Here is a 25,319-nt window from a genome sequence, read left to right as displayed (position 1 = left end):
CTTAACTTAATTGAACCTCCTCTCTATATTGAAAGAGAAGTCTGCTATGAATCAGTTGTCTAAATATATTTCATCAATAAACTGCTTGGCTTTCAGTGTGAATAGGCAGTCTAGCTGTACATACAAGATTGTCACCCCTTCCCCCTCCCCCCACACACTTTGATAAAGAAAAATGACTCCTACCCCTGCGCTGCCACGGGTAATTGCTGCTAGTATTCAAAATTTAAGGAACGAAAAAGCTGTTTTGGAGCACATTGCAGCTTAAGTAGGATGCTTATGACAGCATTAACTACATATTTCTCAAAATTTCCGGGGGAGCAAGGGAGGGGACGAATGCACTCCCACCCCCACCCCACCCGTGCCTTTTGGTGCCGCTACTGGAGCCCGTTGCAGAAAGAGTTGCGTTTAAACGCAAGTCAAAAAATCAATCGCAAGCCAAAAATGCGCGCTGTTGATTGGTTGAAAATCAAGTTGTGCATGATTTTTGGAGTTGCGATTGATTGCAACTCTTTCTGCAACGGGCCCCAGGTCTGGGGCGGAGCCCCCGGAATCTCGTGAGACTTTTACAAATTACACTTTGGCACTTATTTTTAACAAATCGCGGGTACATGCACATCACACATCTTCAGTGCAGTTGCAGATATTAAACGAAATATTTTGAGGCAGCACAATAGCAAATGTGGAAAAATTTGTAAAATCGCCAGCGAGCCAGAGAAAAAAAATGGCCCTTTAAAATGATTTCGGAATTAAATTCTAATTATGTGATAGTAGCTTTGGAAATTTAGCCAAAGTAAACATTAAGATGCTTTTACGGTAAATCTAGCCAGCGTAAAGCTTTTCTTATAGGTTAGGACATATAGGGAAATATAACTAGCCCTTGGCTAAGGATTTTTTTGGGAGGGGGGGGGAGTCCTGATTGCGACCATTGTTGCATAAAATTTAGCAAGCTTATAATAGATGCCCCCCCCCCTACCCCACTCCGGGTTCGGACTTCGGAGGGACCGCATGCGTGTTCCCACAATGTAAAGGGGTACTTTTTCGCGGGACAAGTCTGGCCCGCGAATTATAAAAAGGGGGTTTACTTGACTTTCCACCTGGATATTTCTTTTAAAAGGGGTTGCCCCCCCCCCCCTCTCTCTCTCTCTTTGGAATCCTTAAAAACTTAAAAAGGGGGTTTCAAAACATCTTTAATATCATAGAAAAATTGGTTAAATCCCGGGATCAAATTCCTGAAATTCCAGCTAGTTTTGAATGTTTGTCCTCCATTATGACATCAGGGAACCTCTATTGTAATGACAGGTTACCTGAGATGAAGTGGGGGGGGGGGGTTGGTTGTCTGTCCTGAGAAAGGGGGTCGGAATGAGAACTCACCTGAGATAGGGGGTATATTGAGCAGTGTTCCGAATTTAGGGGGTCTCCAAGGCAGGAAAAAAACCTGCGAATGGGGGGGGTCAGAAATTTTAGCAGACACGAGATAGGGGAGTGTGCTTTCAAAGGGAGGGAACGAGCATCCACCTTTCGCCCTGTTCTTTATATTTTTCAATCCTTGGCAGGCCGGTCGTGTTTTGAAGTTTTTCTCTTTTTTCCTGTAGTAGAGCGGATAAGCCGAACAATAATATTGTGCAAATTATGACTAAAGCATGAAACTTTCACAAGTATTAGTATATGCCGTAAGATTTATTTTAAAGATGGGAGGTAAATTTAGAAATGCCATTTCGGCCGTTGTCATGGCAATGGATTAATTTCTAAAAAAATAACATACATTCACATGTAAATGGTCAATAAACATGATATAGATGACCAAAATGATAATTTTCAGACTTCCAATTGAATACATATGAAATTTAGAAATATTCAAGATCACCAAGATAGATCCAATTGGTCCGTTGCCATGGCAACTGCCTGTTTTCCCCCAGAAAAATAAAGATTTTGATTAAAAAAGTTGTAGAATATGATTTATTTTCAATTTTCCCTAGTTCTACAGTGTTAAAGATATTTTTGTTGCTAAATGTATAAATTACATCTCAAGCCATTGCCATGGCAACCAAATAACATATGGTTTGCAAAAATAACATGGTTGACAAGAAAATGGACAGATGGAAAGTACAATCGGAAATAACTTTATCTGTATACTTAAGTTTTGACCCCCTCATTTGAACATGAAATACATAAAGTGTTCTGCAGTAATTCTTTATAAAGATAAAAAGATTATGTTGCCTTGCTGATGCTTGAATTAAACTATTAAAAAAGTGTTGCAAGGGCCCGTTGCCATGGCAACACCTTACTTCCCTCTAGAAAGGTAAAAATATTGATAACAATGTAGAATACATGTATGATCATCATTCCATCTGCAATAATTTTAAGATATTAATTGAGATATGTTTGTGACTAAATATATAAATATAACATCATACGCCATTGCCAAGGCAACCAAAAACAACAACATGAATGACAAGGTTATGGAAAGGTGAAAAATAGAATGAAAATCAACTTAATGTACATGCATAAGGTCTGACATACTCAATTAATTTAAGGGAAATAATGCGCATTAAGTGTTCTGCATGAACTAATTAGAATGATACAGATTGATGTTGTCTTGGTAATACTTGAATTCAACGATAAATATCAATGTTGCAAATGGCCTGATGCCATTGCAACGGATCATTTAGTACCAGTTTTGATGAAAAAAGGGAACGTAGAATCTGATTTTTCTTGCAAAACCCCTAATAGTAGTGTGCTAAATATGCTTACCATAGATATGTTTGATGCAAAATATATAAATAGCATCTGAAGATATTGCCATGGCAGCCAAATAATATCTAATTAAAATAAATAATTATTTGGATGACAATATTATGGACAGGTGGAAGATACAATCACAAATAATTCAGTGTGCGAAAGGACTGGCCAGTCATTTAATTTTGAACAAAAAAAATCACTAAGTATTCTGCATGAGTTAATTTGAATAATAAATTGATGTTGCCTTGGTAATATTTGACTTTGATTATAAATATTAGCATTTCAAATGTCCCTTTGCCATGTTTGCAACACTGTTTGTTTTTATAGTTTAATTCCCATCTTTGAAATAAATCTTACGGCATACACTAATACTTGTGAAAGTTTCATGCTTTAGTCAAATTTTGCACAATTGTTGTGATTTTTTTTAGCTTATCTGCTCTACTACTGTCCCTTTTCTTCGTAATTCTGCTTTTCCAAATGTTCTTTTGGTTCTTACTTCATTTCCCGTTTCTTTTTGCCTCTTTCTCCCAATTGCCTGCCATCCTTCCCCGTGCCATCGAGTCATATCTTTTGATTTTATATCCCTCTCTTGCTAATCATGCTAATGTATTTTTTTATATTCAAATTATTTTTCATTGGTCACCTCAAGGTACATTCATTCAATACAGTTGAACAATACTAATGATACATTATAATAAAATTACATAACAGTTACGTATCATGTCTCGCCACCTGCGCTCGTGAACACTACTTTTGTTATTTCGAATAGCTGTAATTTTTTTCTATTTTGTACGATCTAGTTAACAAATCAACATAATCAGAGACTGTTGGTTTACATGATTTACATCTACTAAGATAAACTGATTTCTTTGCAATAACTAAAACATGATTAAAAAGAAGACATTTTCTTGATAAAATACCGAGTATTACACTTTTTCCGTTAATAATGAAAAATGAAATATAGTGAGTTCTTTTCCTAGCTGATTAAAAAATAACTGTGTAAATTGACAATTCCAAAATTAATGTTCGTTCGTTTGAATTTTTGCATTACAGAAATAAAATAAAGGTGAAGTGATGACTTTCATTTTATACAACTTATCGTTCAAGTTTAAAATATCGTTCGATACTTTTAACTGAAATTCTCTGTAATTTACATGAATAGTGTTGATAGACTAGATGAACGCGAGCCAATACCAATTCTTTATCTGAAACATATTTTGAAGTCTAAACGTACTTACTAGACACTCATATCTTTCTGCTACTAATAGATCATAAAATGTTTTTTTCATTTTGTTTAGCTGTACCAATTCAACAGAAAGAATAATATTTGATATAGCTGCATTCTTAAATGAGTCCATGTATGATATTTTAGAACACTCCTTGTAATCTAAAGTAGTCGTTGGCATCTAAATCAAATGACCTTTGCATTTCATCCAATTGTCTTAAAATACGTGCTAATGTATTCGTATTTCAGGATAGTTTGTACTTCCTCACATGTTCTTCTTTCCTTCCTTTTCCTGCTTTCCTTCCATTTTCCCTATTTATATTATTTCTTTCCCTTTCTTTTCCCTTTCCCTTTCCTTTTTCCTTTCCTTTTTTTTCCTTTTCCTTCCTCTTTTTCTCTCTCTCTCCCTTTTCTCCTTTTCTCGTTTCCCGTTTCGTGTTACGTCATTGCAATAGGTACCTTTGAGCCCATATAACCAGATAATTTTGTAAATGGCATTCATTTCACACATTTTTTTATTATCAACTATTTGGAGCCAATAGTTCCCATTTGTTTTGTTTTTTGCCATTTTTAACTTGATTTTAAACTTGATAAACTTTTAAAAACCGATTGCAGGAATTGGTTTCAATCATTTACTTATTAAAGTTCACCGTTTGCCTAAAATTGCTCACGCTATCACAACATTATCGTCGTGTCGGTGCAAGAACGCCCTTATGGGAATTTTCACGGTAACTGACGTTAAATGGCAGGATTTTACACACTTTTCATTGTGCCGTGTATCGTCAGTTACTGTGAAAATGCCTCTAAGCAAACACCCGTGTGCAAAAATGAGTGCTGATTAGGGCATTTTTCGCACATGCGCAAAAATGGGGTGTTCTTGCACAGACACGACGATCTAATCATGTGATTTTTATCAAATTCAGCATCTAGTTGCCTGTTTGATATTATTTGATCACAATTAACCATAATACCTAAATACCTTATCTACTGATAAAGACCTACCTGCACCAAAGGCGACAGCCTCATCTGGGTTCATGCTCGTGTTCAATTTCTTGTTAAAGAAATCAGACACCAGTTCTTGGAATATGGGGATCCTGGTGGAGGCACCAACCAAGAAAACATTATGGATTTCATTTTTCCCCAAACCAGCGTCATGGAGAGCCTTTTCCACAGGGTCTAAGGCTGACCTCATATCCACTTTATTCAAATCCTCAAATCTGGAACGTGTAATGGATGTCCGGATGTCAATGCCCTCCATGAGTGAATCAAGTTCAATGCTTCAAAGAAAGGGAACAAAAATAAACTTTTTAATCTTAATCAGCGTTTCAAGACACACCCACAGAGAAAATCAATTTATTATTATTTTTTTTTAATTTGATGAAAAATGGGGGGGGGGGGATGCGTCGAGGACTAAAATTTTTTTAGGTTTTTTAGAAACATAATTTATGCAACGAGTTTATTAATGAGAATATAATACATTATAATTATGTTGGTATCTAATACCCCTTTTCCACTAGGGCCAGGACAGCGTCAGGACAAGGTGCGGAATGTAATAATTGCTATCCGCGACCCTTCCGCAACCTGTCCGGACATTCCTGGGAGTGTCCGCATGCTGTCCTAAACCCTTCGGGAAATCAAAATTTGTCCGCATCCAAATTTTGGTCTTGACCAAAATTTGGACGCGGATAATGAATTCCTGACACCTTCGGGACCCTGTCCTGACGATGTCCTGATGATGTCCCGCCCTTCCTACAAACCCTTCCGCGTCTTCCGGAAACCATCCGCAATCAGGTCAGCTTCAGGAAGCAAAGGAGAAGCCATGCGGAATGTTTCAGGAACGTGCGGATTGCAATAAGAAGGCAAGCGAACAGTTTCAGGAACGTGCGGACAGGAATAAGAAGGTAGGCGGACTGTTTCAGGAACGTGCGGACAGGAAAAGGAAGGCAAGCGGGACATATCAGGAATGTGTGGATCCAATACAAATATTTATGGAACGGGTACCCAAGTAGCAAAGACAAAATACAAAACAAGGACAAAATACAAAACAAGGACATTACAAAAAAAAGTAACGACGAAAGGGGTCAAAGGGCCTAATTAGTATATCACTAATCAAACCTGAAAACTTAATATTTCAAGTATCACGCGAGCGCGAAGCGCGAGCTTTTTTTTTTTTTTGGGGGGGGGGTGGGTTACAAATTTGAAGGAGGAAAATTTATACCTAGAATCTGGACATTTGAATTCATATTCAATATACGAATTACCTTATGAATAGAATTGTTATGATACAAAAAAGAGCAATTAGAGTAATTACAGAAAGTCATTATCTTGATATTCCGATCTGAAAAAAAAGCTTAAGCGATATTTTGAGCACTGTGTAGGAAAAATTTGAAGTGGATAGGGATCGCGCTACATAAATGATGCGAGTGCGAAGCCTCAGCTGATAATTTTTTATTACATGTACTTTTGACGTACGACCGATATATTTTAAGGATATTTTGTCATCATATGGCTATGATAAATATCTTCCTATTAATACGTCTTTCTAAGCTCGAGATGAAACCTGTCGATATTCCATTTAAAAGGGACAATATGATTATTAGGAAATCATGAAAATATTACTATATTACTTATTAATAAACCTAGCGACAGCGCGAAAATGATATAAAGGACAAAAAATTTGACATTTTGTAATTATGAACAGGATGCATAGGTTAAAAAATCTTTAACAAAAAGAATGCAAGTGCAAAATGCGAGCCGAAACTTTTGATAAACTGTCATGAAAGAGGGATTTAAAATAATTTGTAAGAATTTATACAGGAATACATGACTCTCCAATCAAAATACACGCGCGCAGCGCTAGCTGATACTTTTCACAATCAAACCAGCCTAAAAAGGGATATTTTTTGAAACTTTATGGAATGCACGAAGAGAATAGTTACTTGACAAATCAAATAATGCTAGCGCACAGCGCGAGCTGTATTTGTTGTTATTTAGACCATAAACTGTCATTTTGCAGAAAACAACAAAAATCAATTTGTAAATGAAGCAAATAATGAAAGCTCGATGTCCGAGAAATGTTTTATATATTCACTTCAAAATTTTATATTACAAGCTCCATATATGTAGTTATGTATCTCATAGATTAGGCAATGCGCGCGAACACGAAGCTTGAGTGAAAATTTTATGTTGTAACATGAAAGATATTTTCCCGTCATCTTATTTTATTCATTCGTCTTTCTCCTCTTATTTTTCCTCTTCTTTTTTTCTTCGCGCTTCCCTTCTTTTTCTTTTTAATTTCTTTCCCCCCTTTTTTTGTTCGCTCCAAAAATGCGTGTGTGGGGGGGGATAGGGGAATTTGATATTGTGTCCCCCCCCCTCTTCCAAAAAGTGAGGGGACGCGTCCCATGTCCCCGTGGGATTTCAAACCATGGATGCAATTTGAATTAAAAGAAAAGAAAATCATACGTAGTCTTTGTAGTCTTTTTTTCTGAGCATTCGCAGGTTGCTCGAAAGTTATTCTGATTGTCCTAGTCCTTGAATTTACCACTCGTGACGTTGTCCTAAATGTGTCCGGTTCTGTCCTGATACGATCCGCATGCTGTCCGCACCAAACGCCGAAAAATCTTTTCAGATAATCCTGTCCTAGGACAGTTCCAGGAATGTCCTAGGACAATACACAGACAGTCCTGTTCGTGTCCTAATACAAAATCATTTGCATAATATTTTACTGAATTTGGTTGCGGACAGCATGCGGAAATGACAAAAGTTGCTTCCGCAACCCTTCCTGCATGTCTTATCCGCGCCCTAGTGGAAAACTGCCTTAATGGAGACCAGGGTCCAGTCTAACAAAACTCAAATCTTGTTTAATAGCAGTGCAGGCGGAGCCCCCCCGGCCCCCTCCCGGGGGGGGGGGCACTTACATTGACGAGTGGAAACCATGAGCGACCAAAAAACACGTAAAAATTATGTCTTTTTCAATGTAATAAGGATGTAAAAAACACTAAAATAATGAAAAATTATTTTTACTCTGATATTTACTAGGAAAGCTACGTGTTTAGAGTCAAATTTGCGAGGGTGTAAAAAATTAAGACTAAAATGTTATATAAAGGTTTATAAGAGTCCGATTTGCGCGAGGTGTGGGAGCTAGGTTGGGCCTATATACCCAATGGTGTAGCTAAAGGCGTAAAGTAAGTAAGTTTTAAGGGGTGCATTTTCAGAATATGGAAAATACTTGTTTAGGGTGTTTTTCGAGACACCATGGTCGTGCATCCATCTGTCAAAGGAAGTGCCCGAATTGCGCCTTGCCCCAAATCACGTGCCTTTCCATTATAGGGCGCGAAGGTCCTATCATGATTCGCATGCGTGTGCAAAATCTTGGACCTCGGTCCGTGGTGAAATTGACGGTTGGTTATCAAACCATTTTTTATTAATGTACTTTGAAACTAAAAAGCCTAGGGAAAAACATACGTTGCCTGATCAGAATCACAGAGTGTCCTCTTGGCCGTTTCATAAGCGGTTTTCAGTCTACTCACTGCCCTCTTGTCCGAGGAAATATCCTTCTTGTACTCTTTAACGAACATCTTGATGAAATGATCCACCATATTGTTATCAAAGTCTCTCCCGCCTAACTGAGTGTTGCCTCTGGTTGCCTTGACTTCAATGATGCCACATTCAACTGTCATTACTGACGCGTCGAACGTTCCACCACCAAGGTCAAGGATCACGTTATTTCGCTCGGCTTCTTCCTGGCAAAAGAGAGTTATATCAAGAGCTTTCAGAACAATCCTTATTCGATAAGAAATCTAGTAAATGTGACCTATTGCAGTGTTGTAGGCAAGTCATTTGCTTGCAAGTCATTTTGTCCCAATTTTCAAGTCTCAAGTTATTTGTTGCAAGTGTACAAGTCAGATCCCAAATCATTCGATCATTTCGCAAGTAATGAAAATAGCGATCAGTCGTTCTGATGAGTGAGTTTTAAACAATTATTCATGCATCCTTTATCATCCAGGGGCCGATTGCACGAAAGGGTCTTTCCAAGGACCGTCTTTCGTGTCGCCCATCTTTTATGATACGCTATAAGCGGGGTGTTTCTGAAATTTATGATAAAGAATAAGATTTGTTAGCTTGGTTTTAAATCAAATTTTATACAATTACATGATATATCATATCATTTTATAAACAAATATTCTGTTAATTTTAAAGGACGAATGAAATATGTTTGGAGATGGTTTATTTAAAATGCGTATCACATGGCACATCATAAAAGATGGGCGACACGAAAGACGGTCCTTGCAAAGACCCTTTCGTGCAATCGGCCCCAGTTAGTTGGTTAAGGTGGTTAACAAATGCATATTAGCGCTTTATTGGAGGTGTCAAGCATCAAAGGAAAGCCGTGACGACCCTGCTATTACGCCTCCCTCGATAAACACATGCACTCTCACTCATGCGATTTTTTTTCACAAATTTTGACACGGGTCTAAAGGTGTCGTTATGTAATAAAGGTTTTTTTCGCCGACAAGATTATTTTCACTTTATTATACTACGAGCCTAGTTACCCGGAGGGCGTTGACAGTAAAAGGTGGACAACATTACTTTGCTCGTACTCAAAAAGGGCCTTGAAATATTCTTCGATCGGCTATTTTTTGTCAGGTTTTTCCTAGACCCTAAACCTTACACCCGAAAATATGCCCCAAATATTTTCATGATATGATTAAAAAGGATACCGTTTATATACCCTATTTTGTGGATGTGTAAGGGTGTGTGAGGGTGTTTTTTTCGTGGGGGGGGGGGCAATTTCGAAATCTTTATCACCGTAAGCGCATAAACCACCCGGACGTGAAAATATCATTGTAACGTGCGTTTGTTTGTGTGTATGGGGTAGTGCACCTTGTAGTGACAGTGACCCCCCCCGGAAAGATAATCTCTGCACATATTCATTTTCACCATCGAGCGAATTAACAACAATGATTAGTGAATTTAAAACATTTATTAGGGGCGTACTGAAAGTGGGAGGGGGCATAGGGGAAAATGGCACTTCCTCTCATTCTGAAAAGGGCACTGTATAAGACAGGGAAAACAGCAAACATGTATGTATATATATATATATATATATATATATATATGTATATATACACATGTATACGCTACTCCAATATCAGAACACATAAGTGTTCAAATTTCATGAAAGGTATATAACATGTTGAATCAGGGGCGGTGGAACGTATTTTTGTTTCGGGAGCACAGGCGGGTATCGAGGAGCGATTGAGAGGTCGCCCCCCCCCCAAAAAAAAAGGGGGGAAGGAGAGGAGAAAAGGAACAGCGAAGGGAGGAAAGGTAGCTTCGTGGGTTTTCCTTTTTATTTTTTTCTAAAAAGAATTAGTACCTTAACGAAACTACTTCTCTATCATTGTAATATATATAATATATGACAACGCGTCTTCAGATGCGTCTTTTACAGTGGGCTTCCTCCATCTCCAGCGCATTGATTTCTTTGAAAGGTGAGTTCACTATCCGTATGCTCATGAACAGACGTGTTTTTCACGACTGTTTCAGAAACGGATTTGAATTCTCTTATTTTTGGTCACAGCATGGGCACTGACGAAGAGTGTGACTTATATACATATATATATATATATATATATATATATATATATATACTTCACTATCATAGTATTTCTATCAAATTCTGTGAAATTTCCGTGCACATTCATCTCCTGTCTTGTTTTCCGCCCTCTGTATGACATTTCGAATGACACTAAGTTTCTTAATGATTAAAAATTAAGCTCTTCAGGATACATCATCCTTTATTATATATATTATAAATATATATATATATATATATAAATATATATATATATATATAATATATATATATATATATATATATATATATATTTATATATATATAAATATATATATATATATATATATATATATATATATATATATATGTAAAGGTTGATTGAAGGAATATCTTCCTTTCATACTCGGCAAATTCCATTCTTCTCCTTTGTTTTGTGAGAAGAAGATATGCACTGTCGCTAAATCATTTGTAATCAATTCTGATCTTTCCAAGGTAAGCATTCAATGTAACTTATAGAATATTCTTCTCCCGGGACCCTTTACTTTTCCGAAAAAAAAATGATAAAACGATCTAGCTTACGTGCTTCGCGTGGGGGTAATTGTTATTTTGATTTCCTCTATTGTATCCCTTTTTGTGAGTTCACGATCACTTTTGAAAACAACGTTAAAAATCCCAATAAAATCAACTGAATTGGAGCTGATATAGGTACTACAGACAAAAGAAACGACTTCCTTTTATTATAATTTGATGAAACATCGAAAGTTTCGCGCTTCGCACGGGAGGGGGAAACTCCCTGCACCCACCCCCTAGCGAGCACGCTTCGCGCACTCTGTAAGTGTGGGTGTTGGCACGCTTCGCGAGCATTTACCGCCCCCTCCAAAATAAAATCCTGGGGCGGTATTCTGTAACTCTGTCATAACTTTTGTCATAAATTTTGTCATTTCTGTCCGAGATGTGACACCGCTATGATTGTCACAAATCGGTATTCTGAACATTGTCTTTTCCCTGTCATATCTCTCAAAGTTCCCACCCATCTTTTCGGAAGCAAACCAATCAAAATCATCGTTAGTTCCCAGTGGGAGCCCTTCTAGCCAATAGGAATGCCCCGTGACATGTAGGGGATATCCCCAATTCTGTTTCTGGCATCGCGCAACTACGCGAATATTGATGCGCTTAATTACAAAGAGAGACAGGGAGCTGTGAAGGATTTAAGAGGAGAAGTAGAAAAATAAGGAAAACAGAGAAAAAAGGAGAAATTAATATGTAGGGCCTAACTAATTGTAGCATGACAAAATAATTCTAAAAATTGTCGTGGATGATGAGTGAAACTTATGCCACAATCTAATCTAAATGATATCGTTATATGCTTGACATTCAGTCGGCAGGGTATCGGGATATTTGGTACTAAAAGATATGACAAAATTTATGACTGCTACCCCCTGTCATAACTTTTGTCATATCTTTTGCTTGAATAAAAGGATTACGCGCATTAAAGCCGCGTATTTTTGGTGCGCGCCAAAGAGATAAGACAAAATTTATGACAATTTTTGTGACAAAAGTTATGACATCCACCAGAATACCGATTTTGTCATATCTCTGAGATAAGATAAAATATGGAGATAAGACAATGTTCAGAATACCGCCCCTGGCTACGCTATTACAGGAGCAAGCCCACCCCATCATAAATATATATTATATATGTATATATATATATAATATATATATATATATATATATATATATATATATATATATATATATATATATATATGTATATCCAAGAAAAGATGATTGCAAATCGAAGCAGGAGTTCTTTTGAGGCTTGAAAGTGAAAAGGGACATTGGCATTCACCTATTTAATCATGAAAAGTATAGGTTTTTGCTACAGAAATGATGCGAGCGCGGAGCGCGAGCTGAAAATTTTTATATTCCAATCAGAAAAGCGGGCATTTTGAGCACGATTTTAAATAAAGAACGAGTTGTGTATCTCATTCTCGCTTGCTGAACATGATACGTTTGCCCCCCCAATATTTTCATTGGTGGGGCGATCGCCCCCCCTGCCCCCCCCGCCCCCAGGATGGACGCCTCTGATACCGCGTAAGGGCACTAAAATATGCCAAATGCCCTGTCTGGCAGGTTCACCGCCCCTGCAGAAAGGGAAGGACGTAATTGCACTCAATTACTTTAACAGAATTAACATTAATTTTGAACAAAGAAGAAAAGAAAAGGGGTATTATCAGAACAATGGTATATTCAAATGGAGCACCAATCACATGTGAAAAGGGGCACACTGCAGAAGAGGAATTTTATTATGAAAACAAAAATAAATAAAGAGGCAATAATCGAATTGTAGAAGGGATTATTCATCAAAGATGCACTTGCAGAAGGGAAAGCGAAAGCTACACACTCAATGAAAACAGGCATCATGAAAAGAGCGGTTTTGATTTTAAGTAAGGTAATTTATATGACATGAGAATGAGCACTATAAGAAAGCAAAGAAACGCTGGTTAACATAGAAAACGGGTTCTTATAACATGTATAAGATGAAAAGAGCACTTAAAAGTGCACTTTTTTCTTAGGTAAAAAGGGACACTTTTTAATGCTTCTAAAAGTGAGGGACAGCGTACTCCCCTGCCCCCCCCCCCCCTCCTCCGGAGCGCCCGCCCATTTTTTTTTCATGGAGATCAAAGCGCTCTGATTAATATTTAATATCTGAATAATAATCACTATTACTTCAAAGTCTGCGCACAGACCAGTGATTGCCATGTTTAAAAGCTACACCCTGTACCTTAGTGTCCAGAACACAGGCAATACAAGCCTGAGCTGCAGTAGGTTCATTGATGATACGCAAGACGTTAAGGCCAGCAATCACACCAGCATTCTTGGTTGCCTGTCTTTGTAAGTTATTGAAGTACGCTGGTACTGTTATAACAGCATCAGTTACTTTCTGCAGATCAAATGAAAGAATGGTAAGATAATTAAAACAAATAAATCTCTAATTAAGAAACAATTGCGAGTTGAGTAAAAATAGGGTGAAAGTGGTCAGAGATCATTGAGTTTTAACTCTGCGACGTACGGATGAGTCAAGAACCTTTTAAAGATGCTTTCATTATTGTCGTTATTGTTTTTAATCTTTGTGTCTCAAAAGCCATGAAGGCCTGTTTAAAGGTCGAAAGCTCGGTTATTATTGCATAATTATGATTATGCCAAATTTGACGGTCATGTTGGGGTCCTACTGGACTAAAACATGCAACAAAAACATAACTAAATGAACATAACATTGTGATATTTCAATTTTCAAATAAAGATGTAAATATAAGGAAAAAGTCATCTGAGCTCAATTCAAAATTAGGTTATAACGGAAAGTTAAAATTGCAACAATGTTTGCATGTTACCTTAATGAGGAGCGGAAGAATTTGGATGTGGATGATGGGGGATGACGTGGTGTTTAGTGTAGTTTAGTGAATGAATGCGGTGAGTACTAGGTTTTTTGAAGAGGTGGTGAAGGTTTATTCTGAAAATATTGATAGATGACAAAAGACTCATGTCACAGTTCTCGAAAATACTGTGGAAGCATAATTGTTAAAGTGTTTCTGACTCTTGTCTTTCAATCCAGCAATTGAATTCATTACATCATTATTTATTAACATTGTTTATGATTATTGTTATTATTACTATTATTGCTGTTGTTTTTATTATTATTATTACACTCCAAAAAACCAAGAGCTAATTTAGCACTGTAAGAGCGTGTATAGTGACTGCACTTCGGAGTGCTAGTTCAAATTTGAACAAGAAAAATCAGCACTCCGAAAAGCCGTCACTACACGCTCATAAAAGGTCAAGTCCACCTCAGGAAAATGTTGATTTTAATCAATAGAGAAAAATCAGACAAGCACAATGCTGAAAATTTCATCAAAATCGGATGTAAAATAAGAAAGTTATGAAATTTCAAAGTTTCGCTTATTTTCAACAAAATAGTTGTATGACGAGCCAGTTACATCCAAATGGGAGAGTCGATGACGTCACTCACTCACTATTTCTTTTGTTTTTTATTGTTTGAATTATACAATATTTCAATTTTTTACGAATTTGATGATTAGGACCTCATTGCCTGAAGCACAATATGTTAAAATAATCGAATTCCACGTGTTCAGGGAGAAATGAAACTTCATTTCACATGACAGTGACGAGAAAATAAAAATATTTTATATTTCATATAATAAAATACAAAAGAAATTGTGAGTGAGTGATGTCATCAACTCTCTCATTTGGATGAAACTGGCTCGTTCATACAACTATTTTGTTGAAAATAAGCGAAACTTTAAAATGCCATAACTTTCTTATTTTACATCCGATTTTGATGAAATTTTCAGTGTTATGCTTGTTGTATTTTTTTTCTTTTTATTCAAATCAAGTTTTTGTTGGGGTGGACTTGTCCTTTAAGAGTAATATAAAGTAGCTCTTCGTAGCTCATCTTTTTTTAGGGTGTATTATTGTTGTTGTTATCATCATTATCATTATTATTGTTGTTGTTATTATTGTTATTATCATTATTATTATTATCTTTATCATTTTATTATTAAATTATTATTATCAACATAAACATGATTATTACTATCATCATTATCATTATCTCTTTTGAAAGAGTCACAGTTACTAAGAACTTACCTTTCCTAGATATGACTCTGCAGTCTTTTTCATCTTCGTTAAAACCAGGGCACTAATCTCCTCGGGGAAGAAGGTCTTCTTTTCATTCATGAACTCAACTTCAATTTTTGGTCTGTTTTCAAAGTTGATAACTTTGAAGGGCCAAGTTTTCACGAGACGCTGTACATATGAATCATCAAATCGTCGACCAATGATTCGCTTAATATCTGTATAGGCATGAAGAAATTATGTATTAAAAAAAAGTACTGAAGAATTCAATGTGGCGCTAACTGATTATTTATGACTTTGTTATTGGTGCAGTCTTGATATGCAAATCGGTCTGGAAATGAATGGGGGTTTAGTGGGAACGTACCCATTTTGTTCATGCAGGCGATCGTCGGTTAAAAAACCTGCACTGTAAAAACTGCGGTGTTAAAACTGACACCAACTGGTGTTAATAGAGGACCACACCCTGGGGTGCTAAAATTACACCCTAGAGATTAAACATAACACCAAAGAGTGTAAATGTAACAACAAAAGGTGTTGTAATAACACCTTTAGGTGTAAAACTAACACCACCAATTTAACACCGGTGTAAAATAACTGGGGCCCGTTGCACAAAACTTTTTTACCTGAGAAATGTCAGGTTGTTTTTACCAGTTTTTGCCCTGTGTTAAAGTCAGTGGCAGAAATCAGACTAACTTTAGTTTTCATTTTTTACCAGAGTTTTCTCAGGTAAAAAGTTTTATGCAACAGGCCCCTGGTGTGGTCCTGCATGTACACCAATTAACACCACAGTTTTTACTGTGTGGCTGGTCATTTTTTCTCACATGGATCTTCCCCCTTTCAAGCGTCCTTTTCAGACTCAAAGCAAGAAATAATCGAAACATGGAGTTACACAACGTAGTGTTCACTGCTTTTTAGCTTTTACAATACTTTTCTTTCGATACTCAGATTATGGTGTCAAAATAAGCTTTATTGTGGTTCTCTTCGGAATGTCATGCGTTTATATATTATACAGAAAAGTTTTTTTTTCCTATATATAACGCATTAGATTTTTTTTCTTCACAATATTATTATGTGGAAACTTCAAAAGATGCTAAAAAATGATGAAACCCACAGCTTTGGAACTCTGGCGTATATACAGATTCTGGATATTAAAGGGATGGTCCGGGCTGAAAATATTTATATGTTATATATGAGTAAAATTCACAAAGCAAAATGCTGAAAATTTCATCAAAATCGGATAACAAATAACAAAGTTATTGAATTTCAAATATTGTGTGAAAACAGTTATATGCACATCGTCATTAATATTCATTAGGTGAAATTGATGTCACATACCCACTTGCTTTTTTTTCTTATGTTATTATATGAAATCATTAATGTTTCATTTTTCATACATGTGTAAATGATGTGTGTCCATTATGATTAAAAAAAAGGTGCGGCAATAGATAGCTAATGCACACAATCAGCTGTCAATCCAATTATACTAGTTCTTGGTAGAAAATTTTTGAATAAAGGTAATTTCATATAATAAAATACAAAAAGAACAAGTGGAGATAATCATCAACCCACCTAATGAATATTCTTAAAGACATGCTTAGTTCTGTTTCACCGGAATAATGCAAATCTTTAAAATTCAATAACTTTGTTATTTATTATCGACTTTGAAGAATTTTTCAGCATTTTGCTTTGTGAATTTTATTTATTTAGATGTAAATTTCTCAAGCCTGGACCATCCCTTTCAGTCAAATTCTATCACAAGACATAGGCGGCGGAAGCGGGGGGGACGTGTCCCCCCTAAATTTTAGGTTGATGACCTTTTTTTTTTTTTTGCTTGTCAACTTTTTTCCTGCGTCCCCCCTAAATTCACGTGGACTCCCCTGAAACGTGTGTTGTCCCCCTAAAATTGAGGTTGATGACCTTTTTTTTTTTTTTGCTTGTCAACTTTTTTCCTGCGTCCCCCCTAAATTCACGTGGACTCCCCCTGAAACGTGTGTTTTCCCCCCTAAAATTGAGGTTGATGACCTTTTTTTTTTTGCTTGTCAAAAAATTTTTGGTTAGCAACTCATATAATTTAGGTTGATAACCTATTTTGGGGACGCTTTTCAAATTTTTTTACCTCTGTCCATCCCAAAATTTCAGGTGGACACCCCCTTAATTTTTTGGCTTCCGCCGCCAATTTCACAAGATCGGATTTTCCTTTTGAAAGATCATACTGTGCCCCCTCAATATTTGGGATGCTCGTTACGCAACTGCTCTGAAAATTGGCACTCCTTTTCCATCCCGCTTATTGACGCAGCCTTCTGCTTCGAGATTGTGTAACACTTTTGCTTGACATGGCAATAAGACTAATCAAAATAACTATGGTTCTGAAATCAAAACCCCGTTCGCATTGTACATTATTGTGTATGACAGAGGCAAATGAAGCCCGGTTTTCGAAGCAGGCTTATTTGAATTTTACTATAGGAAAACTGCTCGGCTGGCAATTAGAGATGAAAATGCACACAACTTGCATCGTTGTGCATTACACCTCAAAAGCTTCGGATGGGTCTTTAAGTAGTTCCAGTCTCTTTTCAAATCCAAACTAATTATTTCTTCAACTATATGGCAACCATATTAAGGTTGCCGATTCGAGTTTTGGCATCGGGGGGGGGGACACTCAGTATATTATGCCTTGTGGGTATGTGCCGCGAAGGGGACCCCCATTTTCACACTCAAATTTCCGTTCCAAAGCATTTTTGTCTTATTGAGAAAAAGAACAAAGAAAGCCGCTCCAAATCATAGAATTTTTTTCTTATTGAGAAAAAAGAAGAAAGAATTCCGCTCCATAGCTTCGCATACTTTGCGTTACGTACTTCCAGCCGTATTGATCTGCTATAATGAGCCGCAATTTTGGTGAAAAGCGGCCGCAGAGCGCTGTCCGACCATCGCATCTGCGTTAGCGCACCCGGCGCCCGAGCCCCTGGGCCCGAGCCACGCCTCCGGGAGCTGCATGCACGTATGCCCGTTCAATATGGATGAATACGCACTCACACACATGCGACCCGTTCCAAGGACCCCAGTTTTCACAAACCTTTTGTAGTTCCGAGGACCCTCCTTTTTACAATAAGCCCGCTCTAAGGCCCCCGTTTTTTGTCTCGCCCGCGGCACACCCCCACTACTTTTTTGGTCGAGTGCCCCCCCCCCCGAAACCTATTTGTAAAGTGATAACGTACGTGGTCTTTAATGGCAGTACATTGTAAGTTATTTTATTATTGATCACTTTGATAGTTAATCGTATGCATTCATCTACCAATGACCACTAAATAAAATGTGTGGGGCCCTGGCCCTATTACATTACCATCTGATAATATTTGCCTTGTATTTGTGTATTAATATTTATGAGTTTATGCACTTGTGTACACCTTTCATCGATGATGCAGTATAAAAAAATTGCATGCCGTGTGAACGTGGTAAAAAGTACCCTTTCTCTGAAAATATCAGTTTTGGGCCTGATCATTTTATTCGGACACTATCAGTGGCGTAACGGGCGGGGGCGAGGGGCAAGCTCCTCCTGGCGGATTTCAACGGGAAAATAAAAAAAAACGAAAAAAAAGAGGGAGAGAGAAAGGGAAAAGGAGAGGAAAGGGGAAACGGAAAGGAGGAAAAGGAAAGGAAACAGTTAAAAGAAAGCGATGATTTTTTTAATGGAAAAGGAAAAAAGGCGGATACGAAAGAAGAACATCTGACAATTAAAGAACAAATCATTCCGAAATAGGCTTATGTAATGCAATAGCATGATGGGAAATAAATTAAAAGATGATAAAATGGCAAACAGTAGCGGAAACGAAGGTAGAATGGAATAAGTCAAAAGCTAAATTAGAAACAAAAAAGGGACAAGGAAAAAATAATAACACAACCGGGCTGCCGAGGATTGAAAATAATGAGCGGAAAAAAAGATGGACTGCATGCAACATTGTGCTATAAGCTTGCTAAATTTTATGCAGTATGGGGCTCTTCATCTATAACCATAATAACGCCCCCGTTTAATCACGTTCAATCACTAGCGTACAGGCGGGGGGGGGGGGTTTGGTTCGACACCCAAGAGGAAATAAAAGAAATTATAGGAGACAACGTATAATGAAATGAATGGAAACAATGAAATGTGTTATTTGCTGAACGTAATGAATGGAAAAACCTATTACATAATTAGAATTTAATTTCAATCGGCAATTTTTTTCCAGCTCGCTTTGCACGCTGGCGACTTTTAACAAATTCAACAAACAAATCAATATAATGACAAATAGAAAGAGTAGAACCAACATGCAGTTTCCCACATTGCTATGTTTCACCCCCTCAAATTTATTGGGTTTATTACACAACTGGGTTGAATAAATGTGTTGTGTAAAAGCCATAATACAAGTCAAACTGGTTTTGTAAAGTAGCAGGAATGCAGCGGGGGAATGCAGCTTTGCCACTTCGGGGTCTCCAAAAGACATATATTTTAAAAAAGTTAAATATATGGATTGAGGTAGGGTTCATTCGTCATGATTCATGTGCCAGAGCTTCATTAAAGCAGTAACCTGCAAATCAATGTCTCCTGTAAATTTTCCCAGAGAAACAAAATAGAAACAAATAACACAAAATTAATAGTGTTTTACCGATACCGAAATGCATTTTGCCCGTATGTATCACAGATTACGGTGTGGCAGACACACCAACAAAAGCGATACGAGAGGCCGATGGAAGCTATTGTGTTGAGATTGTGTTATCTCGAATGACATACCATTGATCACTTTATTGTCCGATTCGTGAGTGTGACTGTGACGTAGAGGTTGTTTTAGCGCAATATCACGTCATACATTTTGACATATTTGCCCTCTTTCTAAGCAAATTAAGACACCAATACTGTCATGAAGCATATCGATGTTTTTACTAATATATTCTCTTTCATGTAGAATGTTGACATTTTGTATTATTTGTTGTTATTTATAAGACAGTTTAGGATTCTTGAAAAAATGCTATGTTTTAAATTATAATTTGCATAATTTATGTAAATTAGGTAATAATAACAAGGATATCCCAATTGTATTATGACAATTTTCTTCTCTGTCTTACCCTAAGTCTTTATTTCCAGTTTTAGGGCAGTTCTGATGTAATATATATTCTGAATTACTTGTTTATACTATATCGACATAATATGCAAATTTATGCAAATTACTTGCTTATTTGCATAGATACAGCGTGTCTCTTTGGATGAATCTTTTTCCTTTGACTCAAGGAACATTTGTGCCAAGTGGGACATTTGTACTAAAAAATGCAGCGTTCAACAAGTCTACTATCATGGCACATCCTTTTCTTATAGAGCCTGGGAATCCAACCTAAGCTGGTGGGGTTGGGGCACTTCCATTCACGAGTGGATACCATGCGCGACCATGGGGTCTCGAAAAGCACCCTAAACACGTAATTTCCATATTCTGAAATTGCACCCCTTAACAAGTATTGGCATGCATGTGAAACCCTACCCTTAACAAGTATTGGAAACAAAACGATACTCTTGGTAAATATTCCCTGAAATGAACCCCTAAACAAGTACAGGAATATTTTATTGTTCCGGGTCCTTCGGTCGTCGGCTTAACCTTATTTGGTTTAGTACGACCCCAGCTTCTACACCTCGTGCAAATCGGACTCTAAACACGAAGTGGTGGGGCAAAAAGGATATCCTTTATAAAACATTTTGATTTTGTTTTATCATCCCCGCAAATTCGACCCTAAACACGTAATTTTCCTAGCGAAATAGATACCCTTTTTCATTATTTTTGTGTTTTTGACACCCTTATCACGTTACGTACGTAACGTGCCCTATCGTGAAATGGACATCCTTTTTACGTGTTTTTTTGGTCGCGCATGGTATCCACTCGTCAATGTAAGTGCCCCCCCCCCCCCCGGGTCGTAAACAAATGTGATGGAAAGCAGAAATGATGGTGTAAGCATGGGGTGAGAGTTTGAAAGAAATCTCTTTTTTTAAATCCAAACAATTATGTGGCTGCCATAATCATGGCTGTCTATTCGAGATTCCCATTTGGGAATCGAACATGTTCGAATTTCGTGCAGCGTATACACTCTAAAAATACTTGGTAAAAATACTCCATATGGGGGTAATTATTGTATCGAACCAACATTGGGCGCTATATACGCAGCTATATACGGCATTTCTGAATTAGTATCCTCTGATGTGAACAGGCGAGGTGGTCCTATGCAACCTTCGAAAACGTGCCGAATAGTATACTTCTATGTGAACTCATGCAGCCTAAAAATATAAAATTTTCAGGGAGGGTCATTCTTATTCGGACAACATTGCTCCATTTCACTCCCGGGGAGGCACTCGACCAAAAAAGTAGTGGGTGTGTGCCGCGGGCGAGACAAAAAAACGGGGGCCTTGGAGCGGGCTTATTGTAAAAAGGAGGGTCCTTGGAACGGGTCGCATAGTGCGTATTCATCCATATGGAACGGGCATACGTGCATGCAGCTACAGCCCGGCGGCTCGGGCGCCGGGTGCGCAGATGCGATGGTCGGACAGCGCACTGCGGCCGCTCTCCACCAAAATTTCGGCTCATTAAAGCAGATCAATACGGCTGGAACGGCGTATCGGAAAATATGCGAAGCTTTGAAGCGGACTTCTTTTTTTCTCTATAAGAAAAGAATGCTATGCTTTGGAGCGGCTTTCTTTGTTCTTTTTCTCAAAAAGACAAAAATGCTATAGCCTTGGAACGGAAATTTGAGTGTAAAATGGGGGGGGGGGGTGGGGGTCCCCTCCGCGGTACATACCCACTATGCATTAAATACTGAGTGCCCCCCGGGCTTTCACTCTCCGATTTCACCTCTGGTGAGGTTTTTTTTTGCATTTACAACTATTCATTATTGCAAATTTTCATTCTTATGTACATGTATCAAGTTCGTATTCTTTCGGTGTTACTTTTGTTCTTGGTAATTGCTGTATTTTTTTTCTTTCATTACTTTATTTTCTCGATTTGAAAGTAAGCAGAACAAAAATTTTAAACTCAGTTGATTCATATTCAGTCTTGTAGGCCTATACAAACATCCATCTTTCAATTGCCTTGACTTACTGCAAATTTACTCACTCGCTATGCCAGCTGACACATTGACAAGAATCATTCCTTTCACCAAAATACTGTATATTTTTTATAAGCCTATATAGAGTGTTTATCAAGTCACAGCAAAGGAACGATATTACGCCATAACACGAAAGGCATTTAGTGTAATCACGATAGGAATACGCATGTTATCTTTTGAGAAATACATAGCCCATTAATTATTTCATTCTTGGATGACCCCAAAACCTAACTAAGAGATCAATTACATAAACCCGGCTCTTGAAGTTTACGTTGTAACCCTACGGGTTGACAAAACATTTTTTTTTAGATTTTCTTATTTGCTTTAATAATTTTGATGTTTGTGTAAAAAAAACTCTGAAAACTCAAGGAGTAAACCCAGGGGCGTCGATCCATTTTTCAGATTGGGGGGGCAAAATCATTAACGTTCCACAGGCGCTGGATCGTACAAGACACTCACACATACACACGCACACACACAATATATGTACACACACACACACGCACACCCACCCTCACACATACATACACACACACACACACACACATATATATATATATATATGACTTATGAGACACAGTCACGTACCTCACCAATAAATTAATGCGAGCGCGAAGCGCGAGCTGATTTTTTTTACTATACTGGCAGGAAAAGCGTGCCTGTTTAGAACTGTTTGTAGTAACTCATGATGAGGATACATCACTACACAGATTGTACGAGTGCCGAGAGTGAGCTAAAAAAACATTTATATTCTGACCTGAAAGCTTGATATTTAAGCATTTTGGTACCAATGATTAAAATTGGTATCTAAAAGAAGAATAGATGCGAGCGCGCAGCGCGAGCTGAAAATTTTAATTTTTCGATCTGAAAAAAAAATGACAGTTTACTGGACGTTTTTGATAAAGAACAAGATATATATCCAAGAAAAGATGATTGAAAATCGAAGCAGGAGGTCTTTTGAGGCTTAAAAGTGAAAACAGGACATTTGCATTCACCTATTTTATCATGAAAAGTATAGGTTTTTGTTACATAAATGATGCGAGCGCGAAGCGCGAGCTGAAAATTTTTATATTTCAATCAGAAAAGCGGGAATTTTGAGCACGATTTTAAATAAAGAACGAGTTGTTTATCTCATTCTCGCTTGCTGAACATTACAATCTTGTTTTTTTTGGCCATATCCGGAATTATTGGGGGGGCAAAATGATATGTTTGCCCCCCAATATTTTCATTGGTGGGGCGATCGCCCCCCCTGCCCCCCAGGATCGACGCCTCTGAGTAAACCTTTATTCATATGAGGGCCGGGGTGAAATGGTGTAATACTTTAAGAGCAAAATGAAAACAAAAACAAACATAATGAACGCACCAAAGATTGTGTTGGTTGGATTCATGTCTGCCTGGTTCTTTGCTGCATCTCCAACCAAGCACTCAGTTTCAGTAAATGCAACATAGCTTGGAGTTGTTCTGTTTCCTTCGTCGTTGGCAATGATTTCAACCTTCCCATTCTGGAATACTCCAACACACGAGTAAGATGTCCCAAGATCGATTCCAATTGCCGGTGCATTAGCCATATTGCTTTATACCTGTAAACAATGTAATTACAAGATCATCATACCTTCAAAGAATTATCAACAGTCTGATAAGCCCTAAATTGAATACAACTATCTAATAATTCATGGAGACTCGATCATATCAGTAAAGGCCATTCCTATGTAATAAACTTCCAAAACATCCGCAAGTTTTCATTGCCACGTTAAAGACAATTGCCAAAACCAGCTGGTTACTCACTCGAGCGTTTATCCATTTATTTCATTTTCTTTACTGCACTATACATGCTATTCATGAACGTCTTCGGATATCGGCGTATTACAAAAAGTACGTAATATTTCCAAAAACACAGCCTTGTTTCCAATTTACAGTACTAACGAACTTTTTTTTCAAAACCATGATCACGAAGATGTTTGCGAAGATGTATATGCTCACAATTAAGACATAATTTATAAAACATTTGAAATGTATTTTATGCGTAAACAAAGTCAATAAAATTAACACTACGGAAGCTTTTCCCATTCGACCCCTCCCCCCCCCCCCGACTCTTCAGGACCCAAACATGAAATAACTATGATGAATTTTAAGAAATAGATTTTAACAAATGAATATCAAACAGAATCCAAGTGAAAGACAAGATCCTACCAATTGATATAACGTGGAGAGAATTGGGTCCTTGACGTCGGCGACCAAGCAGCAGACAATACTCCTGAAATCCTTAGAGCCTCTATTTAATAGCAAATCTGTCTGGAATTCGGATTCTCTAGCAACCAAAAATAAAAGTGGATAGAGATCATTGATCTGTGTGTGCACAGTTCAGTGCATGATAGAAGGAAAAGAACAACATAACAGATCAGTGAGCTTTAAAAGCACTTTTCACTGATATTTCATGTCTGAAAAGTCACAAAAAGCTCAGTTTTGAGAACTCCTCAATCTTCTACTTAAGTTACGCACGACAAATCCTTTTGTTAAAGGACAATCCAACTTTGGTCATTAATGTTGTGTTGGAAAGGAGAAAAATAAATAAAATTGGGGCCATGTTTAGGGATTTTCCAGCATGATAAAACCATATCCCATGTTTAGGGATTTCTTCAATAAAAAAACTACCCTCCATCGGCACATCCCCGTATACCTGATTTCGTGGGTACAGCACACGATGAAGGTTTGTTGCTACGAATGCATTACCATGTTGTTATATCAAGCGTAGGTATATCCATCTCTGTTAGCTCCATGGTATATCAATGGGTACTTGGCCACCTGTGAAATCCCAAGTTGCCAAATTGATGCATGGAAGTTTGTGTCGATGCAAATTCCCCCCCCCCCCCTTCCTTCTTTTTTCGTATAGTCCATAATTGAGACAAGTTTTTCCCCTTCCACCAAGATCTTCTTCATTTTTTGCTCGTATATAGCAAGTCAAGTTTTTTTTGGGGAAAAACTGCCACCCCACCCCCGGTCCTGCAT

General features: G+C 37.5%; 1 protein-coding gene across 1 annotated transcript in view; it reads right to left on the bottom strand.

The window, feature by feature from the left end:
* Positions 1 to 24,683, bottom strand: part of LOC121411147 (heat shock cognate 71 kDa protein-like) — a 47,519-nt gene extending 22,836 nt beyond the window's left edge. The window contains exons 1-6 of the mRNA XM_041603680.1: positions 24,504 to 24,683; positions 23,677 to 23,893; positions 15,216 to 15,421; positions 13,336 to 13,494; positions 8,432 to 8,709; positions 4,967 to 5,241 (exon numbers count right to left, since the gene is read on the bottom strand). Coding sequence (XP_041459614.1) covers positions 4,967 to 5,241; positions 8,432 to 8,709; positions 13,336 to 13,494; positions 15,216 to 15,421; positions 23,677 to 23,881 — 1,123 coding nt within the window. The 5' untranslated portion in view covers positions 23,882 to 23,893; positions 24,504 to 24,683. The remainder of the gene's footprint in view (positions 1 to 4,966; positions 5,242 to 8,431; positions 8,710 to 13,335; positions 13,495 to 15,215; positions 15,422 to 23,676; positions 23,894 to 24,503) is intronic.
* Positions 24,684 to 25,319: the final 636 nt, after the last annotated feature.

Source organism: Lytechinus variegatus, chromosome 3 (assembly GCF_018143015.1).
Source record: "Lytechinus variegatus isolate NC3 chromosome 3, Lvar_3.0, whole genome shotgun sequence".
Lineage (NCBI taxonomy): Eukaryota > Metazoa > Echinodermata > Echinoidea > Temnopleuroida > Toxopneustidae > Lytechinus > Lytechinus variegatus.
Note: the sequence above shows the minus strand (reverse complement) of the source record. Positions and strands in the feature narration are given on the sequence as shown.